This window comes from Symsagittifera roscoffensis, chromosome 9, assembly GCF_963678635.1.
Source record: "Symsagittifera roscoffensis chromosome 9, txSymRosc1.1, whole genome shotgun sequence".
Taxonomy (NCBI): Eukaryota; Metazoa; Xenacoelomorpha; order Acoela; family Convolutidae; genus Symsagittifera; species Symsagittifera roscoffensis.
In genome coordinates this window covers 21,783,358-21,809,033 of record NC_087070.1, presented here as the reverse complement: position 1 = coordinate 21,809,033, position 25,676 = coordinate 21,783,358, and the positions used below count along the sequence as shown (strand labels likewise).

The window sequence follows — 25,676 nt, the reverse complement described above, 5'->3', positions numbered from 1 at the left end:
CTGAAAACAGTCATTTTACAGAGTAAAATCTAGAAGTTGCGTTTAATTTCGTCCTATAGTGTGGTTCCCGGCTACTGAACTCTTCGCGGGTGTTGATATTTGGCCTATCCGTACAAACTAACATGTTACTACAAAAGGAGTAATTTGCATTATACCCCCTACCCTAACGCTATGATGAGTAGTAGATTCGAGGAGAAATATCAGTTGAATTTGTTCTTCAGATGCTCATGAAGTGATCTCATTTGCAGAATACTCATCGCAATGTGCGCTGATATTCTCTCTTTTGATGAACTGAAAAATGGGACAAAATCATTCATTGAAAGTTTCGATAAAAAGTTTCTAAATCAGCATCACGCCGCAGATTACTTCAAACTTCAGGAGGCTCTGAAAAGCCGCCGACCAGTATCAGTACCTGACGTCTTTGATATTAAGAAAAAGAAATCAGGTAAGCACTCCTGTCCTCAATTCATAAAAAATTAGGTCACAGTCTTCAGTCATATGAGTGATGTTTAGATGATTTGAATGTCCTGATTAAGACCCTGACAAATATTTCAAGGACACAACTCAGGAGAAATTTGACAACTGAACAGCACCCTGCTAGACAGATGTGTGTGGAAGCACTTTTGGACCGCATGAAATGGTTGAAATCAACTAGCTTGAATATGCCCGAAATGAGATTCACTGCTCAGCAGACAAGTAATGCCGGGAAATTGTATTCATTTGGAAAAGTTAAAATGGCTTTCAATCTTTGTGTCAGGGGTTTGTATTGTCACTAAATCAGTACAACAAGTTAAGGATAAGTGATAATTTGATTCAAGTTTTCGGTACAAGTATGATAGTTGGGTCCCTTAAATTTAGATGAGTCCCTGAAAGAAAATTTCCAGGCCTTAAAATTTTCGAAAACATGGTTCGCATTTGTTTACTTGTGTAATTTCACAAAATTGCCGTTTTTTTTAAACCTGGGGACCCAACTATCATACTTGTACCCACGTTTTCTGTCACCAATTAGTAATGTCATGTTCTTATACCAATTTTAGTCAGTTGAGATTTTAGTGCCTGCGATTTAAGAACAATCTACCTGCTATCGGTGTTGATGGCATACGTCTAATGAATAATTACACTTCAGTTTCGGTCTATTAATTAAGAACTTTTTGATATCTGATGACCATGAAGAGTAGTCTTTGGCTACGAATATTTAATTTGAAGAAAGTCCGGAATATAATAGTTACTAGATAAATAAAACTGTTTGAATAAAGTTGAGTTTTTCTGAAATAAATTTTAGTTTGAATATAATCATCACTACAAAGAAATGAGAAAAGATGATAAAGTCAGCTGTGATCTTTCGGACGCAAATAAATTTTAAAAACTGAGGGTTTACAAAGAAATGCTAATTAAATGCATCATGAAGTAAAAAAAAATATTGGATTAACAGTAAAAAGAATAGACGAAAGTCAAATAATTGGCTATCATCAAGCATAATTAGCAAATTAGATATGAAATTGTACTCTTACTTTCATTGTGTAAATAAACTTTTTGGCGAACTTGGAAAATACTAGAAAGTGTTTCAACTAAAATACAAACCTCTGCTGACAGAAGGACTGTCTATGGATGAAAAAAAGGGTAAGTTATCTGTAAATTGAAAAAATCTTCATGCTTACATATGCATATTAATGCAAAGATTTAATTGACTGGAAACTAAAGATTGCTTTGTTATAGCCCTTCTTTCACCACTTAATGTGAAACTTTCAGTCTGGGATAATTGTGTTGTGTGAACTTCTGAGCATAAATGTGGTTTTCATAAAACGTTCTAGCAATTGAAAAAATTGGGTGATTAAGTTAGATCTAGAAAGATCCAGGCAAGAAAAATTGTATTTTTGGTTTTACTGTCAATCTTGATTTATCTGTTGACTATCTTCAATTCCGTTACCACTTGAAAAATTAACGGTTCCTTTGGAATAAAGTGATATAAAACGTTTTTTTTGTTTTAGAGAGAGATAATTTCTGCAAATCATGCGACATATTTTTGATGACATCAAGATACTACAGCGAAAAAGGCCCACCTTCCTTCAAGAAACAGTTTGAAAAAAATGAATATGGCCTGCTTTCATTTAAAGCACAGTATGAAACATTTCTGTCAAACGAAACTGAAGTTCTTAAACTTGAGCCCACAAAATTAAAACCAAAAACAGCGAAGAAGGTCAAAGCTAATGACGGTACAGTTGGAGTACCTGAAAGCAGCTTTCATCCACAGCTTTGTTCTCTTTGTGATGATGGCCAAAATATCCTTATGGAGTGGTTAGAATGGCTCGACCTGCAGGTTCAGTGCAATTCAGCTTTTGAAAGTTTCAAAGATGACGGTCGAAAAAGGACGGATGATTTGGTCGCTAAAAGATACTACAACCTCGTTTTCAAGTTCACCTTGCCATGGAAGGAATTCATTTATACGAATCAAATGGAGCCGAATGTTGAGAAAGGTAAATAATCTATTTATTTAAATGCAAAAAATTTTATCAAATCGGTTTTTATGTGTAAAAGAACGGAGTGATTTCATTTATATAGGTCTTGATTATTTGTGTGTTTGTTGTTTTCAGGAGAAAGTCTTAAAATGATCTAATATAATAATAAAGAATTGCATTCTACATAATAATGCAAGTATGTCCATAACAATGCAGTCCATAATAATGCACTTAGGTGTATATGCAATTTGTGTTCAGTTCAAGTTCATTTTTCAAAAGGTAGGCAAACTGCGCGCTCAATTACGAATTGGCGCGAAAACACGTGAAGTTAATTTACAATCGTGCGCAGACGACTTCAACTCCTTCATTCAGTCGAGTAAATTTCAAGAAGCTTCCTCTGTCTAATCAAACAACTTAAAGTTTCACCATTTTTTTTACGTTTACACAAGCAATGTTTATGTTATTGTATGAACTATCTTTTTTTCCAACCTAAGTCGCAAATATTGTTACGATAAAATATGTTGTCTATGTTGCCTTTGTTGGCTATGTTTGGGCTGACAACTTGATTGAAAAAGGAAACCTTTTTCAGTTCTTGCAATTGTATGTACTACAGCAGCACTTAAATATAATCTAATTTTCAAATATCAATGTCAACCAAAAAATCGAATTGAAAATCATTTTAGTTAGGTCTATAGGTCTTTTATCAGGTCACATCTCCGATTATCTGTGTTTCATACAAAAGCGCGGTGATTAGCTCATGTGTGCCTATCGTTTTTCAGTTTTGTATTTTTTTCTGATTTGGTGAACGTAGTCAAGAATGTTATATAGATTGTGATGATTTTGTTTTGTTCAGGAAGTTGGGGATTGACTTTCGATTTCAGTTTAAGTTCAGTTCAATTTTTTCGTTGAAAGGATACTATTTCCACTATCGAACAGCAAAAAGATCGAGAAAAACGTGATTGACTTCTAATTAAAAAAAAAGGATTTGAAATTTTGGATTTTTTGTGTGAGGTAAAAAAATCTATTGTTCCTCTTTTCAATTTGATTTAAACTTATCAAAAAAATTATCAATCCAAATTTGTTCTTGAAATTTAAAAAGCTTTAGGAGCATTTTTCTTTCAACTTTAATTTTCGACAATAGAAAATTTAAAAAAAATGGACTCTTTTTTTGTCGATTTGCGTTCATTGACTCTTTTCCAAACGTCTATTAGCTGTGGGTTAATATTTTTATCCACGATGGTTTTAGCATTTTTCGAGAGATATCATGAAAAGTCTTGTACCAGAGTGATCTATTATGCGCGAGAGCTTTAGTCATAGTTCGTAATGATTTTAACATTCGACTTTATGCCTTAAAAATTTTTGTTCACAGGACTCATCTTCTGAATGTAAGTATTAGAAAGGACAAGTTTTGATCTTAAAAGTGGTTATCAGGCCTGTTTGATTCCTGCTTTTAATGTTGATTGTAATCTTAACAGTTCGTAACCAAGCCTAATTGTAGTGATAAACTTAAGAAAAATAGATGTTGTTTCGACAAACTAGATATTTCAACTTGGCAGCCTTTCTCTACTAAGGGATTTTAGAGATCCTGTGTATGTACCTGACCCTAAAACGACTCTTGATTTTGAATATTCAGCCTGCATCAAACTTATAACTTGTAGTTCTCATCGTAGAACTTATATTTTGTAGTTACAAGAAACAGTTTATTTTCTTGATTATTTTGATAACATTAGATTGTTCAACCTTATCAAGTTTTCTGGCGGCCAGATTATTCAACCTTATCAAGCTTTTAGTCCGTCAGATTTTAGGAGTTTTTGCTCAATATGGCAGATCAAGTGAATATAGCTGATGCTTTTTATACCGAATGGATGTTATGCAATGGGACTTTTACAGTTTCCTTGTCGGTCAGTGAATTTGAAATGTGTTGAAGTTATGTTGCCATCCTCTAGTTTGCTTAATTATGGTCTTCTTTAATCTTCTTGTATGGATTGACCCTCGGTCATCAACGATCTGCTTTACGGCAACTTCATTGGTTTTCTTGATAATATCAACAAGCGACTGTCAAAGCTTGAAAGTCTAGCAATCAATGTTGAGGAAATAAAACAAAAGCAGATAGCGGTTCAGTGTTTAAGATGAAAACCAGGGTAGTGCAGAGAAACAGCCCTTTTTCAGAGAAATTATACGGCGGAAGTCTGCTGTAAATTTACGCAGGAATTCAAATGCTGCATAATTGTCAGATAAGACCGGAGAGAAAAAAGATATAGGCGAAACTATTTGCGGTTTTGAGCAGCTGAGAATGAACCAAGTTAAGCAAGGAACGGAGAAGACCAGCAATTAATTCTCGTCAACTGAGTAGCTACGTCCAGGAGATGTATGTATGTTGGTAAAGGAAATAATGGATTAGCTTGTTAATTAGTGATGGAACATTGCAAATTTAAGCGAGTGAATCCCATACGAGTTCTATTGGTATCAAAAGAGAACTCAAGAGCAATCGCTTTTCACTGCGTTTTTGCTGAATACTCTTAAGATAAGGTTGAAGCTTGTTTTATCGGGCCCGAGAAAGTAATATACCAAAAATTTAGAAACAGTGAAGATGCGAAGACGGTTGAAATTTTGGAGAAAATGTTGACTAAAAAGCTGAAACCTGCAAAATGTCAACTGTTGTCTGTGAAACGTCAGATCTCTCCGAAAAGATTTTCGCATGCATGGAGTTCCGATCCTTACTTTTTATTTCTCACCGAGACATGGGCAATAGATAAAGAGATCGATCAAAATGTTTTAGTTGGCTGTAGCCCAAAAGAAATAGTAAACTTATTTGTGCTAATATGAAGGATAAAAGATGAGGTGGGCTATTCCCAGAATCACCAAGAAACCGAGATCGAGAGTTATGGAAATGACATATAGAGATTCTTCTATTTGAAATCATAGGTAGAGATTCGATCATCATTTGCCTCCTTTATCGACCCCGCCGGAATCTTTCATGGTTTTCTTGGAGTTTCTGAATCACGTGAAATCTTAGCGCTCGTGTATCGAGCGAGTTATTATTCTTCATTTTAACATCCATTCCAACAATTCTCCTGATTATGAAACAGCGAGGCTCCTCGACGCCATGCTTGAGACACTAATTGAACAAATGGTTTTTTCATCCATCACCGTGGAGATTAACTTGATCAAAGTTTTTTTTCGCTAAGTGTGAGGATAACTGATGTTTCCGCTGGTAATTGTAATCTCAGCGATCACTGCTCTTGTTTTTTCACGATTTTCGAAAAGACAATGATGACCATCAGTGCTTCGTGGAGACGAATGTGTTTGTAGCGCCATTGCACTCAAAATGGAACTGAAGGCATGCTGTAGTTCTTAGATTGTCCACTGTCCTGCGTTAAAACGGTTGCTAAGAAAGACAGTTTTTATTTGATGATGATGTAGTTGTTCAGAGAGTAACAGGAAGAGAGAACGGCCGATGAAAATCGTTTGCTGCACTCAGATTTTGTCAAAATACAAGCGCAGCTCTTTTCTTCAAAGTTTAGTGTCGGCAGTGATTCCAAGCTGTTCTACCAGTCAATAAAGCATGTGATTGAACGGTAACACCAGGAGGTATGGTCGAGAGTCCATCTCAGGAAATTTAACATTATAGTTTCTATGTTTCTTTGACTCGTAGACTTATAGGGTTATTTTTGTCACAAAAATTATCTGCCGTATAAACAAGTGTCTGCTAGTTACCTTAAAATAAACTTGACTTGCTGGTCGACAGCGGCAGATGTTCATTTTGACTGAAAAATTTTCAAAGCTATCCTTTGCAGATGATTTGTTTGAATTTTAACTTGACATCGGCGGAGTTGCTGAACTCCTGATGGTTGGCCAGTCATCCCCATTGTTGAAGGATGCATCATTGATAGGCGTTAAGTTCAGCCATTTTCAAAAAAATGTCTGGAACGTTCCTATACTCAGCAAGATTCTAGAGAACCATGTAGCTAAACCTTTCATAATTTATCTCCATGGTAGTTGTCTGTTAGACTCAAATCAGTCTGCTTATTTATCTTAACATTCAACTGAATTTGCACTGCTGAAATTCAAATCTGATGTAGCTGCAGTGATTCATAATGGCAAAATTGTTCTTTTAGTGCATATTAACCTCAGCAGTTCCTTTGATACTCTGCATCACAGTTCTCTGCTTGCAATTTTGCAAAAGAGATTGGGCATGAAAGGGAAAGTTTGTTATTTGACTGACAGAACTGACGTAGTGACATGAAGGCGACAAATCGTCCAGGCGAAAAATGAAAAGAGGCGCCATCAGGCACCGTGATGGGAGCTCTTCAGTTCATTATTGATCTTCTCGTTGTTGGCAATGTTTCGAGAGAATTGAATCGGCTATACAACAAAAATGCTGACGACAGCCTTCTTTTGATTTTTGAGGCTCGCAATGGTGATGATCGAAAAAGCTTAAGGGTTAAAAGATGTTTAGGCTCTTTAGCACCAGCCCATAATGAGAAGATAATTGAGTTGCTTGTCATATCAAAGAAATCAAGACGGATTGTTTGGCCGCAGATTGTAACATTTTCAGGTAAAAATATTTATATGAAAATAAACCCAGAAAATTAGGGTTTTGTGCTGAAAATTTTTCAATGAACGAGCAGATCAATTGTGTTGGTGGACTATGTTACTGGCAATTTAGGCACCTCCGAAAAATAAGGAGGTATCAATCAAAAACGCTGCTCATCTAGCTCAATTTTTTGTTGTTTATATGCAGGATTACTGTAACAGCCTCTAATTTGAATCGACTGCTGATCAAATTTACAACCTTCAGCGCGCTCAGAATGCAGCTGCTCGTTTTGTTATCTGCTTTGGAACGACTTTCATATTAACCCGACTAATTGAACTAGATTGGCTGCCGATTAAGTCTTTACTTATTTTAAAAATTGCAACGCTTGTTTTCCGAATTCTAGGAGATTAAAACAAGCAAGTAATCTCTGCATTAAGTTGTTGCCGCTGTTGCGCTGTGAAGGAACAGGTGAATCATTACTCCAAGCGAGAGGAAGAACGAAATATATCCAGCATTTTTTTCTTTTCTGCTGCTGCCGTTTGTAGCGCTTTGTATAAAAGTTGTATATATTTTCGAACTTTTTTTTCAAAGTTTGATTTTTTTTCTTCAAAAAACGACCTTGCCTTGCGCTCAGTGACTCTCTTTGAACTGTCTCTTGGCTAATTTCAATTTTTCCTGGTCTGCGAAGGTTGTAGCTATGTTTAGGCGGCAACATGCGGTATCATGAAAAGCTTTCTGCGGTATCAGAATACCTGTATCAGGGTGATATATCATACTCGAGCCGTTTCAGTCGTAATTCGTAATGATATTTACACTTGATTTTTTCCCGTAAGAAACGTAGTTCACAGGACTCATCTCCTGGTATCTTCTGTTGAAAATACGCGAACAGTCAAAATCTGAGCATGAAAGCATATTAATCATCCGGAATATGCAAACCTTGGTTTTTATGTCGATGGTAATTTTACCAACTCGATTTGTAACGCAAACAAAACAAGCTTGCGATTTTTTTGTTTTAATACAAATTTCGATTTTATCTAATCCAACTTGCAAGTAGAAGGGTTAAATTTGGCGGTAAGTTTGCTGCTTAGCTTGAACAAAAGCCATGCTAAATTATTAACATGTGTTTATCTGCGTTGTTTTGGATACCGTTGTGATAAAGACTCCTAATCTCCAGGTTGGAGATTCATTTCCACCGCTTCGTATTTATTTACGAGGCAATTTTTTTATCTACCGATGATGCCGATATTTCTTTCTATCTTGAGATTGCACAGAATAAGCTAGTTGAATGTAGCAAATGAATGAAAGTTTTGTAGCAAATGAATGAAATACAAATGCCTGGTTGTATTGTACGATACAATTAACTTGCTACCTTGGTCAGATGAAGGAGAATTGGGTATTATTTTTGGCGCCAGATAATTTTGTTTGACATTCTCAAAAGCGTCTTTAATCTACAGATCAAGTTTTTCATTTAGCTGTATTTGATTATGTGAATACTGAATCTACTCAATTCATTAATTTGGGTTTTAGCTGTTTTTGACAACCATCCAGTATACGCAGTCTCTCCCGAGTTTGTGTTTGAAACTCACTCCAGACAAGATATAGATCCTGATGGTTTTTATCTGTGGAAATTAGCTTTCGGCTCTTTCGATCGGGCCCAGACTGTCTCGGATATTGTGGACAAAATGCTGATGCCCAGATTCAAAGGAGTTCTGGTAAATGCGTTGGAGGTTGGTTTTGATTATGCAATTCGACATACTGTCTTTGATTTATTTGTGTTACAGCTGGTCAATATAGTTTTTCCTTCGTTTTAGAAGTTGCTAGTTTAAAAATCCGTTTGAGGTGCTACCAAATTGCTCATAAATTCCGGTTTTTAAATTTGTTTTTTTAGAGTTTTAAATGATTTGATAATAAGTAATGGCGCGTTAATCATCGTAATCTAAATAAGCTGACTGCCGTCTGAAGATTTTCGTTATAAATTTTTATATTTTTCAATCTTAAAAAAACTTGAATTGATGTAATGGATCATGTTGGCAATTGAATCTCTGTTTGAAATTTGTAAGTTGAAATTTTGAAAGTTGAATTTAAGTTAAATGTAAATTTTTCAGGCGATAAAAAGCTCAGGAAGCCATGAAACGCCGAAAGCGTGCACGCCAGATGAAGCTGATGATTTGATAACGATGTCCACTAGAGATGCTATCTTCCACGCCATTAAGTCTTTACTACAAGAGTTGAGAAAAATACCAAAAGGTTGAAATGTTTAGATGTTATCCCGAGGTGAAAAATAGTTTGGTTTCACCTGGAAGTTTTTGGCTATAGTTTAAATTGAGTTTTTCTTCAAATTTTTATTTTTGAATTTTCAATTCAATTATGCCCTAGAACAATTGAAAGTAAAATCGTATAACAATTAAAATACCCCTCCGACACACACACGCACACAAACCCGCAATAGTTCAAACCGCTGGCGACCTAAAGGGCCCCCGTAGGCGTTGATTAACGTCATCAATATAAGAATAACCGACTCTAAATTGACAAAATTTTCTCAAGGTGAAGTTAGGCGTCAGTCTATACTCAAATTGAGATGAGGGGGACTTTTTGTGAAAGACAAAAATATTGCTCGAAATGTCACTTGACCAGATTTTTCAAAAATCCTAAAACTTCCCCTGCCTACGTCAATATTGTTTCAGGTGATCGAAAGCGACGAACTCCCAATATTCGGACAAGTTTTGATCCAAATTCAATGACAGCAGACGAGTTAGTGGGGGGGCCTCTAAGTGTAGGAGAAAAAAGTAAAAAAAGAATCTGGAGTTGGTTTCAAGACATCTGTGACTCCATTGACTTGCAGAGATCGTGAGTGAATACATACGTCTTTCAGGGTTAATTGTTATAGAGCTTAAATTATTATTATTTTTTTGCTATTATGGGTAGCGTTTTTCTGAAGTTTTGAACGGTATTTTTGGAGTTTGATGGATTACCACACTTGCGATTAGCAAGCGTTATCAAATCGGAATATAGAATTTTTTTTGGGTTAACAACTAGCTTAACAGAATCACTTGAATTTATTTTACCTTCTATTTATATGAAATAACAAGTTTGACGTTAATTTGCGCATGTGGCGAAGAGCTAACAGCCCTACCTGTATAGACAAAGGTCTTATGTTCGAATCCGGCCAGGACCTGTTTTTTTTTTGCAAACGAAAAATTGTCCGCGCGTCAAAAAATTGGTTAGGTCTCAAATGGCATTAATCTCAGTGTCAAAGATATTGAAAATTTCTCAAATGGCATAAACTTCATGCAAAAGTTGCATTAAAAAAATTCTTCGTGAAAAATGTGAGAACATTAGTCAAGTTGTCAATTCAAATATTGATTGACATTTTAGCTGAAAATTTTTTTTTATTTCAAGCGAAAAGCATAAGCTTACGGTTATTTATAAGCTTCTTGTGGTCAATTTTTCCGATAAATTGGTCGGCTAAAATTTGTTTGGAAGCAATATGAAATCAAATCTTTTTCATATTTTTTCGTTCCTGACAAAATGTTTGAATTAGAAAATGATAGAAAACGTTTGAAATAGAAACGCGTGTCTGCTTGTTTTTTATCGGCTTAGTTACCGCAGCACCAAATTTGCCTGATATTTTGGCTTTTTTCTTTAATTGAAAGGGAGCTCATTGTATTTTGAATTAGGGAAAGTAAAGTTCAAAGAAGTTTTTTTTACTATTTTTGATTTTTTTATGTTGTTTATGATAAAATTATGGAAGTTTTTTTCTTTAAAAATTCAAGGAGTGTTCAGTGCATTTGATGGAATGGTAACACCCATGCTTGAGGCGGCAAATCTTGGAAGTTCGATTTCAGTCGGGATCTGTTTTTTTTGCTGAAACTGAAAATTTTCGGCCAATTTAGACTTTCATGTCTGCTAACTTTTGTCGGCTCAGTTCAGCAGAAAAATCGGTTATTTGTTAGCGTTTTGAAAGCTCTGTAAAGTTTCAAATGGTGCAGGTTATTTTGTTCCAGGAAGCGTGTTGCTTTATTTAATGGTAAAGTTATTTTCTTCCAGTTTTTTCTTCCAAATTTTGATTTTTTTTTTCATTTGCTTGTAATCATAGTCAAAATCAGAAACATCTAATCATAGTCGCCCATTTTTGTATCGCAAGTGGCGCGAAGCTCAATTTTGCCTCTATCTGTAAGAGAATATAATAATAGCTGTGAAATCTGCAGGATTGGCTGATGTGAGGTGTTTAAATTTTATTTGAATGCGGTATTTTTAGGGGTCGAGAGAGCACCAAGGATACTATAGTGAAGCGAGAAAACTTCGGAAGGATGATCAAAGACGGAGTTCACATGGGAATAATGACGAAAGACCAATCCGAAAGAGTTCTCTCTGAACAACCAGTAAGTGTGTATATGGCTCTTGCTTTTTTTTCAAAAATTGATTTCATTTTGATTTCTGAATTGTTTTAGTCATTAGTTTGCGAATTCAGGGTGACGCTTTCAGTTTTTTGTTCAGTTTTTTTCCGATGTTTCTGAGTTTTTATGTTTTTTTAATGTGATAATAAACGCAGTGATATTACTCTTTTTAGGCCCACTTTTTAATTTATTTATTTTCAGGAAAAAGTCCGCGGTCAAGTTGTGTTTTTGCGGTCAATATAATAATTTTTTAAATTTCCTGTACCGAAAGAACAAATCGCGCTAAAATATTGAATGACTTTGTTTCGAACGTAGACTTCAGTTTTGAGATTTCCCTGAATAAAAAAAAATGACCCACTTTTCTCTAATTGGGTTAGTCCTATTTCTAGTTCTATCTTAAAAGATTGTTGAAACTCAAAAGGCTTTAATATGAAGGGTTTTTTTTCTTCGAAATTTAAAAACATTCAATCATTTCTTTTCGTTGTTTAATCATGTTTTTTTCTCATTTCCTTGTTCATTGACACTGGCTATGTTCTGATGATTTTAAGTGTTAATGAACAAAATTGCGCATTTTAAGGTGAGTGTGTTTTTTTGTCTCATAGCAAATGTTTGTTCTCAAGTTTTCAAGCTTTTGTATTTTGTTTTGACCATTGAAATTGGGGGTGGAACTTTGTCATCGGGTGTGTTTAGTTTTTGCTTACTACGCAAATCAGGTCCCACAAATAACCATTGAAATGGGTCGAGTCGTATATCATATGATTTGAACATCAAAAAATTTTCAAAAATTTGTTCCAATATCGAGAAAAGCCCGTTAGAAATTTTTCATTTGTTCTAATTTCGCGCGATTAGGCGAGCGAGGCGAGCATGCTTGTAATAAAGTTATTACACTAAAGAACCTTTTTTTTCTAATCTAAGTCACAAATCTTGGTGCCACTTTTGGGGCACCGTTATAGTTTTCTGATAGCATGTGCTTTGACATTCGAATATTAATAAGTCAACACAGATGATGCATTTTTAAGAGTAATGTTCGTAGTGAAGACTTTTATATAGGTCTTGCTGATTTTTTTCCATGAAACCTTCTTAAAATATTGTTGAAATTAGGTATATATACACATTTTGAGTTCAATTGAAATTCATCTGCTGAAAGTGACGTTACTAGCACTCTCCAAATACGAACGTGCAAATGGCGCAAAATTCGTGAATGATTTCTAGTCTCGAAATTGGAATTTAATTTTTAGAATTAACCCTCCAGTTTTCTCAAATTTGGTTAATTTTTTATCGAAAAAGTACCAATCATAATTTGTTCTACCAAGGGCTTCAAAGGTATCTTTTTTTTGAACCTCGAAAGTTGAGTTTTTGTAAATGTTTAATTGGATTCATTGACTCTTTTCCAACGGTCTGTTGGTAATGTTTGTTTGTGTAGATTTTTTGAATTTCAGCTTACAAATTCATTTCCGCTCGGAGCGTCTAATACGCTCAACAATCTAAATAAGAATTGGCCCAAAATAAATCCGTGATTGGAATGTTTTCATAATAATAAATAGAACGAAAGTAAAAACTTGACTCAAGGTGCATGGTATTTTTCATTTTAATTTAACACTGTGCTCACGTCTAACTCATCTTTGTAAATTTTGATAACGAGTGTAGCATTAATTTAGGCGGGAACAAGATATTTAGGTTGGCGAAGTGCTCACGTGTACCTTTTGTTTTAGGCGGGAGTATTCCTCCTGCGGTTCAGTACCTCGTGTCACGAAGAGTGCTGGGTTGTTTTGTCGCTTGTAGCAGAAGCAGATATTGAACATTTCTCGTTCCCAGTGGTACAATCACAGTCGGGTGAAAACCAGGAAAATGTTGCTCTTCGCATTCTAAATAAGATGGAAAGCTTTAGTAGTACTAGTGGATGTAAGTTCAGAAATTGGTGTATTAATTTACAAAGTTTCTATAAAAACGTATTGTTTGTGCATAGCGCATCAGGATTCACCACCCTATTAAAATAACAATGAGCTTTTTAGTTTCCAGATATATTTTATATCTGATTTAGAATCCTTAAAATTACTTCAGCAAAAAGCCACAGATGTATGACTTAAACATCAACAGTCACACAGTGTGACCATTTTTATAGTACGAAACATTGGTGATCCGAGTCAAACTGAAAATAATTTGATGAATCATTTCGTTTTACAATTTTTTCAAAATCTTAGCAATGTTACCACGCAGATTTGTCTCACTGAGTCCTTGTTCTCGTATTGTGTATAAGATTTATCGGAGGTATGTTTGAAAAGCGCACACTTCAATTGCAGAACTATGAACTGGGCGCTGAGTTTTAATCAACTTACCTTTGATTTGCAAATAGATGATTCAGCACTGTCAATGTATGGTACAGTTCTTAATTTTACAAATTTGCGGTAAAAATTTTGGACAAATACTGATTCGCTTACCGACATCAATAAGGGTAAAAAGTTTGTTAATTGCAACAAAAGTTGTGTTTTATGAATCTTTGGACTTGTGAACGTTCTAGAGACGGTGCGTTTGCATCTGGCAGTTTCCGGGACTAGTTCAATATCGCGGGAACAGTATTAAATAGATTTTTTCAACCAGAAACTAAGGAGAAAGTTAGAAAACAATGTAATCAAAAATTTTGAGAATATCTGCGAGTGTTTGTGTTGTAGTACGAGGCAATTTTTTAAACTTTCCTACATAATTGGCCGAGTGCTAGTACAGTTTCAATATTAGTTTTTGGACTTCAAATATGACGTGTTATCACAGCGCTAAACTACAGCATCCATTCTAAGTAATTATGACAAATATAGGAGCGGTTCTTGGGTTTGTCATTCTCTGAATCAAGCGGTTTTCTGGTATGAGCATTACTATTTTGGACTTCTTTTGAACGGCTACTGGTGCACGTATAAATCAAAGTTATTTGCCTTTTCAACAGTAAGTTCTTCTAATAAATTTGCCAAAAAAAAACTTTTGATTTCAAACTTGAGTTGCACAGTTTAGAGCACGAATAATTAGTTATCGACTTCATTATCTGTATATTGCTCTTATTGTTCGGTAATTTAATAGCATGTGTTATATCCGCTTTTTTTGGTGGCTGGAAAGCGATCAGTGCAAATGTGGAGACCTTAGATTCGAACTCAGGGTTTGGTGGTTCGAATCCTGTACGTGAGATTTTTCGTCCAAGCTTTGTTTTTGTATTTTTAAGTGTAAAAGAACAAAATTATTGTCACCTATGTAGGTTGTTATAATTCTTTCCCCTTTTTCTGGAAAATGTATTTCAAAAATGGACTTAAACTTACTAAATTCCCAGCGGGATGAACAAATTGCCTATTGTTCCACTTTTCTTTTGACGGGATAGTTTGAAAAGAAGAGTGCCAGTCATAAACAACTCTTTAAAATCAAGCACTTCAACGTGCTTCATCTTTTTGCTTTTGTTTGCGAACCACAGATGTCTGTTGAAAAAAATACTTTCGCTTAAGTTTTCTGTTAAATCATTGTAAAATCAATCAGCTTCTGAAAATTAGCTTTTCGTATTTGAACGTAAGACCATCCACGAAAGCATTTCACCCGCTCGTAGGCTCAATGATTTAAGGTTCTCATTTGTAAATTTTTTGATTAGTATTGTCACGAAAATCAGACGAATTTGCGATATCGCCAATATCAGTTCTGAAAAATTATTCTGCTGAAACCAAACCGACAGGATCTAAAATGCAACCGACTTATCAAGACGGAAATCAGCTATCTCTCACACTTGCCAGAATGAATCTAAGCAGAGGCCCCACTCCATCGACAAGTAGTGTCAATGGTTCTGTCGGATCGCAAATGCTTAGCCCAACTGGAGGTTAGTGATATCGGCTGTGAACAGTTTAAAAGATTAATTTCTGCTGGGTTCAGGGGCGGATCTAGGATTTTTTCGAGGGGGGGCTTATTTTCAAAAAAGTTTCGAAAATTTTGACGCCTTTTTTTTTAGCAAAAACAGGAAATTTTGTGAAAAAAATAGGTAAAAAAAGCCGTTTTTTGAAAAGTTTTGAGAAAAAAATCGCGTTTTTTTGGCGCGCGCTCCCCCTCAAAGTTAGTATATATTGGCGCCAAAGGCGCCTTTAGAAAAATTCTAGGGTCGGTCGGCAAAAAATGGATTTCTTAAAAAGTACCAAAGGGGGGACCCTTTGGGTCGGCTGGGGGTCGAATCCCTGAAGAGGGGGGAGGCGTCCGCCCCCCTAAATCCGCCCCTGGCTGGATTCAATTGGTAATGAATATGTTAGCTGGTTATTTTATATGTAATTGTAACGTAGTTTTAAATTCATGTTAGTCAATTTTCAATGAACCAAGTGAAGACAGTGATTTTTTTTCGCTTTTTTCACGCTTTTCGAGTTGTTCAAGCTCAAGCTAGTTTTTACCAAAAATTGTTCATTGAAAGATTATGCATTTTTCAGCAGCTGCAGTTGTTTTGATTTTCTTGAGATCATTGGCAATTGTTAACTGTCTGCTGTTTTTTTTTTCGTTAGGCGTGCAGTTGATAGGGCATGAAGATGTATTCATGAGCTCGCTAATTGACCAACAGGATAACTTCAATGGCAATCAAATGGGCGTTGGAGGAAACGAGTATTCAAATCTACAGTCTTTATCGGGTTTGATGGCTCTTTCACACCAAAGCGGACCAGTCACTCAAGTGTTGGGCGTCTTAATGGATAACCAATCAAATGTCCCTCCTGATCTTCAGGATTGTGATCCTGATCCAACTTTAAGTTGGGGTGTGTGATTTGGAGTAGAGTTTTATGTAAATGGTTAGGCATGTATGCGTTTAAAAAATACTTTCTGTTTAACGATCAGATTCACCAACACCCTAAATTCAACAGGTCCTGTTTGTAAAAGCTGTCGTCTTGCTTGCGAGTCTGTGATGAAATGTTTAGGCTCTTGTTTTTGTCAATCTCATCTAATTGGTTATTAGGAGCAAAGAACCAAAAGACCAAATTGTAAAATGCACATTATTAAGAGTCGATGAACGTAGTTCAGACTCTTATATAGGTTTTGTTGATTTTTTTTTTTGTTTTTTTTTTCAGGATAAGTCTTGAAAAGTTTTCACGCTCAAGCTCAATTTATTTATGAGTTGACGTTTAATCTACTTTATTAAAAGGAAATCAAACTCCACTATCGAATAAGAAAAGTGTAAAGGTCACAAAAAATGTGACTCATTTCTAATTTCGAAAAGGAAACAGGGAATAAAGGAAAGATTAAATATTTTAAAAATTTATTGCTTACACTGGCCAGATTTAGTGAGCGTTGTGTAATTGTACGGTTATTCTTTATTCCAATCTACGTCGCAAATTTTGGTGCCACTTTCGCAACTTTTTGATAGAATGTGCTTGGAAATTCGATTAGTAATAAGTTTATACAGTTGATGCATTTTTCAATCATCAAATGAACCGCGAAAAAGCTGTTTCAAACAACAGTACAAAATAAAAAACTCGATTTAACAAATTTTCAAACTCAATATATCTCGCATTTTTTAAAATGCATAATTTAAACATGTTTTGGTTTTATGGTTTTCAGTGCATTACAGGCAGTTTTATTGTGGAAGCCTTCAGATTGTTTTAAATAAGAGGCGATGAGCGTAGTTCACACTCTTGTCGCGGTTTAATTTTTGATATTTTTAAATGTTTCTATTGAAAGGACGGCAAACTCCACTATCAAATAGCAGACGTTTACAGGTCACAAAGAACGTGTTCGATTTCTGATTTCGGTAGAGGAATTTAAACTCAGTGTTTTTCTTATTTCTTTGCCGTCATTGATTCTTTTCAACTGTCTGTTGGCTGTTTTTTTTTATGTTAATCCTTCAAGTTTGTTTCGCATTTAGTGAGAAGCTCGGTTTTGCGTCTGTGGTAATTTTAAAAGCTCCGCTTTTCGTTTTCCTTCGTTTTTTTAACTTGACTGTTCAATGAGCCTGTTTATACTTGCGAGCGAAGTGTATTAGTACGAGCCTTCTTTTTTCTAAGCTAACTCGCAAATAAAAATGTTGATAAAATTATTCTTTTGTTTGGTGGCACTGTTGTTATAATCACAATCTGTAGCATTAGAAATTTCATAGCATCTAATCTCTGCTTTGTTTATGGCTATTGTTTTTGATTTATTAAGCGTCCGTGGCTGAGTGGTTAGTGCGTGAGACTCATAATCCTTAGGTCGAAGATTGAATTCGATTGATACGTAGGCATCTTTTTTAACCTCGAGGCGTTTTTCTTCTTTTAAGAGTAATGAACTTAGTGAATACTCTTATCTAGGTCTTGCTGATTTTTTTCAGGAAAAGTCTTAAAAGTCTCTAATAACTACAGATGTGCATTCATACATTTTTGTGATTTTATGAATGCACTTATGTATATATGCACTTTTTGAGTTCAATTGAAATTCATCTGCTGAAAGTGACGTAAATAGCGCTCTCCAAAAACGAACGTGGAAATTGCGCGATAAACGTGAACAATTTCTAGTTTCGAAAGTGGAATTTAATCTTTAGATTTCCAGCAGAATAAAAACTTTATCTATTGATCCAGTTTTCTAGTTATGTTCATGTTATCGAAAAAGCGCCATTGTTCTAGACAATCAAATAGCTTAAATCTCATCTATTTTTTTCTCTGAAATTTGAGATTTTTTCAATAAAGTATGTTTTTTATGCTTACTTGCATTCATTACTATGTTTTTTTTGCACTGTATAGATGTCATTTAATTTCGTTAGTCGGTTAACGTTGTGATTTGTCTATTGTTTTTTTTTCAGTTAAAAGGATTAACTACTCTAATATCTACCGAAGTTCATTCGTACGTATTAATGTTTTTTGACTGCACATAAGTATATTTGCACTTTCTGAGCTCAATTTCAGTTCTTTCCTAAAAGGTAGGCCACACGCCTTCTCCAAATACGATGGCGGAACTGGCGCGAAGAACGTGAAAGACTTCCAGTTTTGAAGGTGGAATTAAGTTTTGAGACTTCCCAAAGGAATGAAAATTAACACATTGATTTATTTTTCGCAAGTTTTGTTAATTTTATCAATCACTATTTCTTGTTGAAATTCAATGAGTGTCAGGCCATATATTTTTTTTCTTTGGTTTCGAAAATTGAACTCTTTTTTTTTTCTGTTTCCTTGCATTTATTACCCTTGCGATAAGCAAGGGTATTGCAATCGGGTACTAAACTTTTTTTCCGGAAATAGCTTTAGCGACAGAATAGTCAAATGTGTAGGAATGGTAAATTTAAGACATGCTCAATAACACCGGAAATGGAATAGGTGGATTCCATTTCCGGTGTTAGTTTGTTTTCAAATAATTTTCTTGATAAAACTTTGATTTTATTCGGATTCGTGGTGTTCGGCCTAGTTTCCATCAGTTCATTTACCGTTTTTTGTATGGCCTTGTTTTTTCGTTTGATTTTGAATTTTTCGCTCCCGCTGAAAGTTTGTAACTTGTGTCCTTTTGCCAAGTCTGAACTTTAATAGTTTTTTTTCTATAGTTTTTTTTTCATTTAAACGTTTTCAGCTTGTATTTTATGGCATAATGACTATATATTACGTTGTTTCGTGGGGAAAAAATCGTGTTCGACAAAATGAGGTATTATACCACTTACGAGAGCAAGTGTCTTGAAATCGGGATTAAGACTTTTTCCAATAACTTTTTATATTAAACCTTCACATTCACCAGGTTCCTTCTTCCCATTTGGCCTAGAGTTAACGCCGTCTTTTTTGTATCCTAAGGTCTGAGGTTCGACTCTCGACCGGACCTTGTTTTTTTTCAGCATACATGCAGTTGAAAAAAATTGATTAAAAATTTAGTTATCGGACTTCCCTTATTCTGCTAAAGTTTTGTCGGCTTTGTTGCCACATCCCAAATCTTGTTTGTCCTGTAAGCAATTTTCAAGGCAAGCGCAAGTGTTTTCTGTAGGTTCAGGGAGGTGGACTAGGAACTTTTTTTAAAAATATGAAATCAATTTGTTTTTCGGCTCAAAGGGTGTCTTTAAGATTATCGGCTTAGCTGTCATTTCATTGACTTTTTTCTTGTGCTGTAGGCAACTTCCTTTTTAGTTGACTATGCAAGTGTTTTTCTTTCTATTGTCAGGTTGGATTTTAAAATAAGTACATATTTCATAAAACAGAGGCGAAGCGGAGCTTCGCATCACTTGTAATTAACCATTAAAATTTAAAAAGATAGGTCGAAGGATAATGAAATTTCCGAAGTCGCGATGGAATTCCAATTCAGGCAAAGATACCAGATATTTGAAAATTAAATTATCAACAGAGCAAAACTTAGTAGAGGAAATAAAGCCGGCAATCTTTGAGCCGACACAACTTGAGCAGAAAAAAATTAGATCTCATAAAAAATCTATTTTTTTTCTTCTCAGTTTGTGTCTGCTCAAGGTTGCCGGCTTTATTTTCTCTTGGTAAGTTTTGTTCTGTTGATAATTTAATTTTCAAATTTGTGGCATGTTTGCCTAGAATGAACTTATATCGAGACATACGAAAATTTAATTTTTGATGGAACTAGTTTTTTCAACATGTTTCCGAGTTCTCATGTTTTTTATGTTTGTGTTTTTCCAACTGTCCGTTGTCTTTGTTTTGAAAAATAAAAATCAAATAAGAAATATAAACTCGAAAAAAATATAAAATTTTAGCATTAAAAATATAAAATTTTAGCAATCACACTCCCCCACTGTCTTTAAAAGTCGTCAGCAACCATCAAGGAAGTGTGACTTCGAATGGCTCGGAGTTGCCCACATTTGAGAGTTTTCTGGAAAGTCCGACAAACAACCCGACTATATCCTTGCAGATACCGAACGAAGAGGATGATTCGCCTGAAATGCAAGCAAATGTGTGTCCTACAAATGATTATTGAAAAAATCCATCTGTACTTAGCTGAAACATCAACACACATCTTAATATTTTTGCAGCCATGATTGCATATTATTGCTGAAGTTTGGGTAAAAGAGCGGCATCTGAAGATAGATTTAAAAACAAAGCGATGAAAAAGCTAAGTACTTATTTTGAGGCCGAAATTTCGTTCAAAAAAGATCCAATTCAATAACCATTTTGGGTAACTGAATTCATGCGGAAAACGAATTTTAGTTTTGGAACATTTCAGCCTCAGAATTCGATGGTACAATTGACTGTTGCGTACTTGGTAAAATTGTCCTAGAGCATCGTTCTTTATTTTCATTAATTGCTGTCATCGTGAATGTTTGTAAATTAGAGCTCACCTTTATTCTAAGATTCGATTTATCTGTGTTTTACTCAGATCACATTTTTGAAAGTATTTTAATATATCCTAGTTGCATATCTCGTCTATCTTTGTTTCTAAGCGTCCATGTCATGTAAACTGATATAAATAAGCTGGCTTGTTTTTAAAATGGCGCTTTCTTTGCGTGTGTACATGCTTTTATTTTGCTACGCAGCTTTATTTTTGTACAAAGTACTACGATTTCGAAAAACTATGTGATTTGATCTGCTGAGTTGTTCTAATTTGAAAAAAAAATCTCTAAATGTTTGTCTTAGTCGACACGCCTCAGTAGTGTGATCAATTATAGTCGGTAGTTTGGTAATTGTTTGATACTTTGTGATAAGTAGCTCATGTAATTTAGGCACAATCCCTTAAGATAGACTGGCCAAAGTTCGAAATTATTAAAAACCAATTAGAATTGAGTATTCAAATATGAAAATTAGAAGAAAAAAATAAGTATAAAGTTTTCAACAGAATGTTTACCCAATACAAAATCAGCAGATAATGCAATCGGGCTGACAGTCCTGAGAGGTTCCCCAAAGCAACTGTCTTGTAATCGCAAACTATGCTTTTTCCGTAAACCCGTGAACAACTTTTTTTACTTTCTTTATTATTCAAGCTTAAGAACTTCCAGGTGCGTTCCCACGTGGCCTAAAGATAACGTAATAGCCTTTGCAACACAAGGTCAGGAATTTGAGGTAAAAAAGGGGGTTCGAGTCCCGGACGCACCTTGTTTTGTTTCAGTATGTATTTCTATAGAATTTTTTATCCAGTAATAATTCGTTGTCTGCAGAAAAATTGTCGGTTTTGTTGCCATATGACGGGCTTTGCTTGTGCTATAAGGAGGTTTCATTGTAGTTGCAAGTGCAAGTGTTTTTCAATGAGTTTCGGTGAGACTTGGATCATTCAAAAATAAAAAATAAAAATTTAAATATGCTCAAAGATTGTCGGCTTAGCTGTCTTATAACAGAATTTTCTTACTCTGTAAGCAAATTTCATTAAAGGTGCAAGTGTTGTTCAATGTAGTTTCAGGGGGACTTGAAAATTTGATTTTTTAAATCCTATTACGCGTGCGATTAGCAAGCGTTATCAAATCGGAAATTATATTTTTTATCGGGCTAACAACTAGTTTAACAAAATCAGTTGAATGTCTTAGTATGCTGACACGCTCAATTTCACGAAAATTCAAATTCAACTACAGCATGCTAGGGTACTATTTACTACTGCATGCTATGGCTACGACTGTGTACTTATAGAGTTTTGATGTTAATTTTTTGCTGTGTTTTCGGCTTCATAGATGCCGACTTAATTTTTTCGGTTTAGTTTCTAAATTATGTAGTCTACTCTGCATACACAAATGATATATCTATCGTAGATCTTTTGTGGCGTTACTTGAAATATATTTGCTGTGCTTTTCTCGTTTTTAAGAGTAATGAACGCAGTGAGGACTCTTATATAGATCTTGCTAATTTTTTTTCAGGAAAAAGTCTTAAATTGTACACAAAAGTCTAATAACTACAGATGTGCATTCATACATATAGATGCATTTATGAATGCACTTGGTTATATTTGCATTTTTTGAGTTGAATGGAAATTCATCTGCTGAAAGTGGCATAAATATCACTCTCCCATTGCGAGATTGGAATTTTTTTTTAGATTTTCAGCGGAATGAAAATTTTACCTGAAGAATTTTTCACAAACAAGGCAGTTTTTCCATGTTTTCTTGCGTTATGTGACTCAATGACAATGGTCTGTTGACTGTTTTTCACTTAAAAGGGCTGTTGACTTTTTTTCGGATAAAGTGATAAACTTTGTTCACGCTAAGACTTTCTTTTTCACGGTTTAAAGTTTACTTATTCAAGTGTCAGTGATTGCAGTGAAGAAATTTAGAAATAAGGAGATGATTTTAAGTTAAATAATATTTTGCTAACAATGAAAAAGGGGTTGATTTCCTATTCCGAAAATGGATTTCAATTTTAAGAATTCATAGCTGAATTAAAAGTTATGATTAATTAATTTTTTTTCTGATTGGTTTATTTTTTATTTAAAACAGCGTAAAGTATTTTTGAAAACCTTGAATTTCAAACCGATATGACGTTAAAATTGGTTTTTCTGAATTTCAAAAATTGATAAATTTGCTTATAAGGTTATCAGCTTTTTTCGGTTTACTGGATTCTATTGACATTTTGATGGCCATGTTCTGCATAAAGCGTTCAGCGAGTACGAGCTGGCTACAACTCTACTATTGTATGTATAATTAAAGAGTTTTGATGTTAATTTTTTTGCTGTGTTTTTGGCTTCATGGATGTCGACTTAATTTCTTTCGGTTTAGTTTCTAAATTATGTAGTCTACTTTGCATACACTAATGATCTATCTATCGTAGATCTTATGTGGCATTACATGAAATATATTTGTTGTGGTTTTCTCGTTTTTAGAGTAATCAACGCAGTGAGGACTCTTATATAGGTCTTGCTAATTTTTTTTCGGGAAAAGTCTTAAATTGTACATAAAAGTCTAATAACTACAGATGTGCATTCATACATAAAGATGCATTTATGAATGCACTTAGTTATATATGCATTTTTTGAGATGAATAGAAATTCATCTGCTGAAAGTGGCATAAATATCACTCTCCCATTGCGAGAGTGGAATTTTTTTTTAGATTTTCAGCGGAATAAAAATTTTACCTGAAGATTTTTTCACAAACAAGGCAGTTTTTCCCTGTTTACTTGCGTTATTTGACTCGTTCACAATGGTCTGTTGACTGTTTTTCACTTATAAGGGCTGTTAATTTTTTTTCGGATAAAGTGATAAACTTTGTTCACGCTAAGACTTTCTTTTTCACTGTTTAAAGTTTACTTATTCAAGTGTCAGTGATTGCAGTGAAGAAATTTTAAAATAAGGAGATGATTTTAAATTAAATAATATTTTGCTAACAATGAAAAAGGGGTTGATTTCCTATTCCGAAAATGGATTTCAATTTTAAGAATTCATAGCTGAATTAAAAGTTTAGATTAATTAATTTTTTTTCTGATTGGTTTATTTTTTATTTAAAGCAGCGTAAAATATTTTTGAAAACCTTGAATTTCAAACCGATATGACGTGAAAATTGATTTTCTGATCTTCGAAAATTGATAACTTTGCTTATAAGGTTATCAGCTTTTTTCGGTTTATTGGATTCTATTGACATTTTGATGGTCATGTTCTGCATAAAGCGTTCAGCGAGTACGAGCTGGCTACAACTCTACTATTTTATGTATAATTAAAGAGTTTTGATGTTAATTTTTTTGCTGTGTTTTTGGCTTCATGGATGTCGACTTAATTTCTTTCGGTTTAGTTTCTAAATTATGTAGTCTACTCTGCATACACTAATGATCTATCTATCGTAGATCTTATGTGGCATTACATGAAATATATTTGTTGTGATTTTCTCGTTTTTAGAGTAATGAACGCAGTGAGGACTCTTATATAGGTCTTGCTATTTTTTTTTGGGAAAGTCTTAAATTGTACATAAAAGTCTAATAACTACAGATGTGCATTCATACATATAGATGCATTTATGAATGCACTTAGTTATATATGCACTTTTTGAGTTGAATTGAAATTCATCTGCTGAAAGTGGCATAAATAGCACTCTCCCATTGCGAGAGTGGAATTTTTTTTTAGATTTTCAGCGGAATGAAAATTTTACCTGAAGACTTTTTCACAAACAAGGCAGTTTTTCCCTGTTTACTTGCGTTATTTGACTCGTTCACAATGGTCTGTTGACTGTTTTTCACTTATAAGGTCTGTTGATTTTTTTTCGGATAAAGTGATAAACTTTGTTCACGCTAAGACTTTCTTTTTCACGGTTTAAAGTTTACTTATTCAAGTGTCAGTGATTGCAGTGAAGAAATTTTGAAATAAGGAGATGATTTTAAATTAAATAATATTTTGCTAACAATGAAAAAAGGGTTGATTTCCTATTCCGAAAATGGATTTCAATTTTAAGAATTCATAGCTGAATTAAAAGTTTAGATTAATTAATTTTTTTTCTGATTGGTTTATTTTTTATTTAAAGCAGCGTAAAATATTTTTGAAAACCTTGAATTTCAAACCGATATGACGTGAAATTGATTTTCTGATTTTCGAAAATTGATAAGTTTGCTTCTAAGGTTATCAGCTTTTTTCGGTTTACTGGATTCTATTGACATTTTGATGGTCATGTTCTGCATAAAGCGTTCAGCGAGTACGAGCTGGCTACAACTCTACTATTGTATGTATAATTAAAGAGTTTTGATGTTAATTTTTTTGCTGTGTTTTTGGATTCATGGATGTCGACTTAATTTCTTTCGGTTTAGTTTCTAAATTATGTAGTCTACTTTGCATACACTAATGATCTATCTATCGTAGATCTTATGTGGCATTACATGAAATTTATTTGTTGTGGTTTTCTCGTTTTTAGAGTAATGAACGCAGTGAGGACTCTTATATAGGTCTTGCTATTTTTTTTCAGGAAAGTCTTAAATTGTACATAAAAGTCTAATAACTACAGATGTGCATTCATACATAAAGATGCATTTATGAATGCACTTAGTTATATATGCATTTTTTGAGATGAATAGAAATTCATCTGCTGAAAGTGGCATAAATATCACTCTCCCATTGCGAGAGTGGAATTTTTTTTTAGATTTTCAGCGGAATAAAAATTTTACCTGAAGAATTTTTCACAAACAAGACAGTTTTTCCCTGTTTACTTGCGTTATTTGACTCGTTCACAATGGTCTGTTGATTGTTTTTCACTTATAAGGGCTGTTAATTTTTTTTCGGATAAAGTGATAAACTTTGTTCACGCTAAGACTTTCTTTTTCACGGTTTAAAGTTTACTTATCCAAGTGTCAGTGATTGCAGTGAAGAAATTTTGAAATAAGGAGATGATTTTAAATTAAATAATATTTTGCTAACAATGAAAAAAGGGTTGATTTCCTATTCCGGAAATGGATTTCAATTTTAAGAATTCATAGCTGAATTAAAAGTTTAGATTAATTAATTTTTTT

General features: G+C 34.2%; 1 protein-coding gene across 6 annotated transcripts; it reads left to right on the top strand.

Annotated features, from left to right (window-relative positions):
- Positions 1-225: 225 nt before the first annotated feature.
- LOC134853997 (uncharacterized) lies at positions 226-20,407 on the top strand. Of its 6 annotated transcripts, none has more exons than XM_063870050.1 (12): positions 226-445; positions 514-759; positions 1,597-1,620; positions 1,989-2,474; positions 8,521-8,720; positions 9,099-9,240; positions 9,678-9,840; positions 11,252-11,375; positions 13,103-13,292; positions 15,010-15,231; positions 15,896-16,141; positions 20,089-20,407. In XM_063870050.1, the coding sequence occupies exons 1-12, from the start codon at positions 262-264 to the stop codon at positions 20,256-20,258; spliced, it is 2,397 nt and encodes a 798-aa protein (XP_063726120.1). In that variant the 5' UTR covers positions 226-261; the 3' UTR covers positions 20,259-20,407. The 6 variants fall into 6 exon arrangements, with proteins under 6 accessions (XP_063726120.1, XP_063726121.1, XP_063726119.1 ...); XM_063870051.1 differs by having other exon boundaries at positions 1,594-1,620; positions 15,896-16,135; XM_063870049.1 differs by having other exon boundaries at positions 1,594-1,620.
- The last annotated feature ends 5,269 nt before the right edge of the window (positions 20,408-25,676 follow it).

What these genes read in the sequence shown, in the direction of transcription:
- LOC134853997 (XM_063870049.1), top strand. Translation starts at nt 262, where the DNA reads ATGTGCGCTGATATTCTCTCTTTTGATGAACTGAAAAATGGGACAAAA. An exon ending in TCCATTGACTTGCAGAGATC is followed by an intron (nt 9,841 to 11,251) that starts GTGAGTGAATAC and finishes CGGTATTTTTAG; the next exon opens with GGGTCGAGAGAGCACCAAGG. An exon ending in TGATCCAACTTTAAGTTGGG is followed by an intron (nt 16,142 to 20,088) that starts GTGTGTGATTTG and finishes TGTCTTTAAAAG; the next exon opens with TCGTCAGCAACCATCAAGGA.